Below are 4,917 nucleotides of genomic sequence, written 5' to 3' on the forward strand. Positions count from 1 at the left end.
TATATATATATATATATTTCATGCAAAGTTGAGTTATTCATTACCTTCTTTCCATGTTTTTGAGAGAAATCCAGCTGATTTGCTCAGTTATCAAATGGTTAACTGGTTCTGTGTTAATTAACTGGATTATTTCTTCAACAGGATGCATTTATTTGGTTGATTTGTTTCATATGAAATGTAAAAAGAGACACAAAATATTGCCCTGTTGTGAGGTTTGAAATTTAATCTTTTTTTAAATATATTGAACTTTTTTAACTATTCTATGCTTATCACCTGATGGGTAGCCACAGAGCCACACTCTGAGAAAAAAATGGATCAATAGACCAGCTGCATACAAAGAAGCATTGAGTTATGTTTCCTGCATGAGCAGCCACAGCTTCTGTGGTCAATGTAGCAGCCTCAGTTGATTATATGGACGCACTCTGCTGCAGGCGTGCTGCGATAGACGTGTCACGCCAAGTCCGTGCCCCATGTACTTTGGCTGTAAGATGATGCTACTACCCCTATCTCCTGTAAACTACTTTGAAGCCAGGATGCCTCAAGCTATACAGAAATACTTTACCTTAGTGAGCTCCTGGGCGTTTGCAAGGTTATCAACAGCAATGGCCAAGAATACGTTGAGGAGGGTGTCTGGTTATTTGTGGTCTCAGGAAAAGATCAAATGATTGATGAACACTGGATCAATGTTTACATTTGCAGCTGTTGTTCAAATCAGTTACACATTCTGTCTCAGTGCTAAAGGGCTGTCTGACAGACATAGAGCTGGAGTGATGAGGATCAGTCGAGCAGGATACAGTTTCCAAAGAGAGTGAGAACGATGAAATAAATGGACGAGAACATTCCCCCATGGACGCCTCCCTGTGATTCGATGCCATGGTACATGACTGCGTTCCAGTCCTCCCCAGTAAGGATCTGCAGGGGGGACACAGGCCCAGGTTTGTCAGTCCAGTTCAGTGGTACAAACAGAGCAGGGAAAAAGCATGATGGAGTTGACCTTTACCTGGAAGACAGTGAGAATCGCTGCGGGAAATGTGTCAAAGTTGGTTGTTGGAGTTTCGTCTTCAAAATTAAACCTTCAGGGAGAAAACAAACAATCTGCGAATGTAATCAAGCTTCACTGCCAAAACACAGTCATAGTCTCTCCTCCAGCTCCCCTCCAGAGCAGCTTATTGCCCTCACCATTAGGCTGCCAAACATTATTCTAGCACATATATGCCTATTACATCTGAGTCGTCTCAGTGCTCACTTTGTGTGACCTTATGGCTGATCTCTGAGTGTTTATTCTTCTCAAATGGACAAGTTGTGCTAACGCTGACATTTTGTATCTCTGTCTGTCTACTGGGACTTCATTACATCTCACCCCACAGTGAGGGATACAGATAGAGGAGGTTGGACTGGCGGCAGAATTTGTCTTTGTGCCTTCTCAAAATCCATCACAGTGTTTCTTTAGTCTGGATCTTATAAAAAGACAAGCACAGAAAGTAGACAGACAAGACTATGAGGCGCTTATGTAAAGTTGTGCACCCTGAAAGTACCAGTAACATTTTTCCACATTAAGCTCTAAAACATAACTAAAAAGAGGGTGTGGATTTTTCAGTAATTTCTAAATCACATTAAGTGCAATATTTGAGAACTTGAATAGAATTTGTAACATTAATGCATTTTGAATTTGCCTTTATGTCCACAGGTTTTTAACAAACAATTAAATATTCTTATAACTGGGAGGTGTGGAGTGTCAGTGTTCCAGGGAAACAGTAAACATGTTGTTTGGACACTCTGAGCCTTAGTAATGCCAAAAAGTGTAAAACCAATCTAAAATGTACATCTGCAAGGAGGTGTTTGATGTTAAAGCCCGTTTTCGGCCAACAGAGCACTCTCAGTTACCGAAAATCAAACCTGTACACAGAAACAAGTGGGCTCTGGGCTTCACAAAGCCAGCCCCCCCCCTTCAGAGGGCATTTCAACGTATAACTACTTAAAGACTCAGAATTTGAGACTGAGAAAGAGAGGGCATCCTTCAGTAAAAGTAATTTGGGAGAAAGTAATGTCATACTAATCTCACAAGAAAAAATGTGTATTTATATCCTTAGAGACTGTACACCAAATTCAGTAGCCACTGAGTGAAAATCCCCAAAAAGTCTCTTCATATTATTGTTTATCATTTAATGCAAATTGGGAAAGAAACCATCAGCTTGGCCTTATTTGTTTAAAGCCCATAGCAATTTCAGCCCCAGTGAAAGACAATGCACATTAATATTATTATTATTATTATTATTAGTAGTAGTAGTAGTAATAACCAGCAGACATCCAATAAGGTTCTGGCCCTTTGGGTCTTGAACCCTACTTATACTACTTAAATTAAGAGCTATGAGGGGTTTCACATCCAAAGACGTGGCAGGATCAAGGACAAAAGTAATTTCATTTTTTTAACTTTGTTTTAAAAAATGATGAATAAATTACCTTCTACCCTCCTTGTTATAGGAAACTGAGATGTTGAGGTGGCAGTGGGATTGTATGAGTGGAGCTGCCTAGAGCTGAGTCATCTCAAGGAATGTGTATATAATATTGATATTATTAAAGAATTTATGAATTCAGTGTTTTTGGTCATACAGCAATCTTTTGAAGGCTGCGATTTTGCTTAAGAAAAGGTCCAAGTTCCCTATAGGGGGACATGGTCTGACTTTCATTGCTGAATTAACAATACATATGAGCTTATTTATTTATGGATTTGTGGGCTGTTTTTACTGAAGTCAATTGGACTGATTCCATTTGATTGAGTTTCGATTTTGAGAATTTAAAGTTTAAAGTTTAGCTTGTGTAAAATTCACTGGAACTAACAATCAGCAGCAGTAGAAAAAAATGACTCACTGGCCACCAAACAGCTGCATGCCCAGCAGAGCAAAGACCACGATGAAGAGGAAGAGGAGGAACAACAGGCTGATGATAGACTTCATGGAATTGAGGAGAGATACAACCAGGTTTCTCAGAGAGTTCCAGTACCTATGCACACAAACATATAAATGTACCAATACATGAATATAAAGATACAACCAGTATTCCCAACACACAGACAGACAATTGTGATGACTCACTTGGTGACTTTGAAGATTCTGAGCAGCCTCAGAGCCCGCAGGACACTGATCCCAAATGAGGCCCCAGGTTTGATGGCAGCCCAAATCACCTCAAAAATACTGCCGATGATTACCTGTGAACACAGTTTTCATTTCCTAAAACATCTAAAAAGTGCTATTCTGCCACATGTTCTGTTCCCAAGTTATCACATTTTGCCACTTTGCAGTGGACTTCGATGTCTACATATTGCACTGAACAGGACGACTCACCCCAAAATCAAAACAATTGAATGAGGAATGGAAGTAGTTCTGGGGACCAAGGCCATACATTTTCATGGACATCTCTGCCAGAAAGAGGCCCAGGAACACAAACTCGGCTAGGTCTGTGCAGAGACAGTAAGAAGACACACAGATGCATTCCCCATGTGAAAAAGGGCAAATTCAATAGAGCAGCTACTGCTGCCTGTTCAGCTGTGCCCACAGCAAATACGACACAAAAAGACTCCATTGTTCAGTAATGTACCCTCCCATGATAAAGTGTGTGAGATGTCTGTTTGCTCACATGTGTTTGTGAAATGTACAATGGCATTTGTGTGATGTCTGTTTGCACATCTGTCTCTTCTCCCTGGCCCTATCACTAACAGCAGAGCACCACTTTTTTTCTCTTTGTTTTTTTAACCTACCTGAGCAGAGTTAAGATTAACCAGAATTTGAGTAGCACTCACGTTCAAGATTTTCCAAATGACCCACAGTATCTGAGACACCAACTTTAAAGCAAGACTATCACTGCTTTTCAACCAAAATCAGCATGTATATGCAGTTTTTTTTAACAGATAAACCTGTTAAAACTAGGCGATAAACTGCTTTTCTATTGCTTGTAGAGCAGAGCTGTGTACACAGCTTTGGAGCAGAAAGCTTTGTTGTGTTACATTTAGTGTCATAGCCAGGCCACCAAATAGGGTAGTAGGTAAAAAGTAGAAACTAGTGTGAGAAAGCCTATGAAAACTTAACAGTAGTTAATTCTCTTGCTGTATCACTTACTTATTCAGTCTCTCTTTTGAACTTGGTGCGGACTAATTGGGATTGATATTTGATCACTTCCCGTGTGGAGATGAATAATAATAATAATAACAATAATAATAACAATAATAATAATAATAATACATTTTATTTATAGAGCGCTTTTCACAATGTTCAAAGGGGCTAACAGCAGCCACTGTGGTCACAAGAGACAATTTCGAGATAATGATGAATTTTAAAATTAAGTTGAAAAGTGGCACCAGAATGTGTCAGCAAACTCAGTAACACCAGTTACACTCTTAATTAGCTAACATAAGCCAGAAGCTGTTGGTCATACAGGTTTAAGTGTAACGGCAAACCCCTATATAATTGGATTGAGAAAGAGTGTGTATTATTCATTAAAATCCAACTTTTTTTTACTATTCTTTATGAAGTAATATTCTGTCAGTGGTTAAAGCCTCTTGGGTGAAACTGAATACTTTGGGAATATTCTAAGGTACAAATACAGCCAATTATAATAACCGTGATAAGATCATTTCAATTAGTTCTGTCCGCATCATTACCAGAACTCCTTCCATAGAACACATCACCACTGTCCTGCAGCCCCTCTTCTCTGGAGCTCTCTCCCACAAACCATCCGTGACAGTGACTCTCTCCTAATGTTCAAATCCCACCTCAAAATTCACCTTTTTATGTCTTTAATTCACCTCTTTCATGTTTTTTTGTTTTTTAGCTTTTTACTGAATACTTTTTACTAATTATAATATTTTCTGTAAGGTGACCTTGAGTGTCCTGAAAGGTGCCAATAAATAACATTTTATAATAA

At 39.0% G+C, this 4,917-nt stretch overlaps 1 protein-coding gene across 1 annotated transcript; it reads right to left on the minus strand.

Moving 5' to 3' along the window:
- Nucleotides 1-562: 562 nt before the first annotated feature.
- Nucleotides 563-3,454, minus strand: LOC121939088 (voltage-dependent N-type calcium channel subunit alpha-1B-like; the record flags this gene model as incomplete). Its single annotated transcript, XM_042482214.1, has 6 exons — nucleotides 563-630; nucleotides 795-912; nucleotides 1,001-1,073; nucleotides 2,869-3,000; nucleotides 3,093-3,205; nucleotides 3,342-3,454. Coding segments are annotated over 6 exons (617 nt in total), but the record flags the coding sequence as incomplete, so codon positions are not given.
- Between the last annotated feature and the right edge of the window lie 1,463 nt (nucleotides 3,455-4,917).

The sequence above is a fragment of the Plectropomus leopardus genome, unplaced genomic scaffold, assembly GCF_008729295.1.
Source record: "Plectropomus leopardus isolate mb unplaced genomic scaffold, YSFRI_Pleo_2.0 unplaced_scaffold4092, whole genome shotgun sequence".
NCBI lineage: Eukaryota > Metazoa > Chordata > Actinopteri > Perciformes > Serranidae > Plectropomus > Plectropomus leopardus.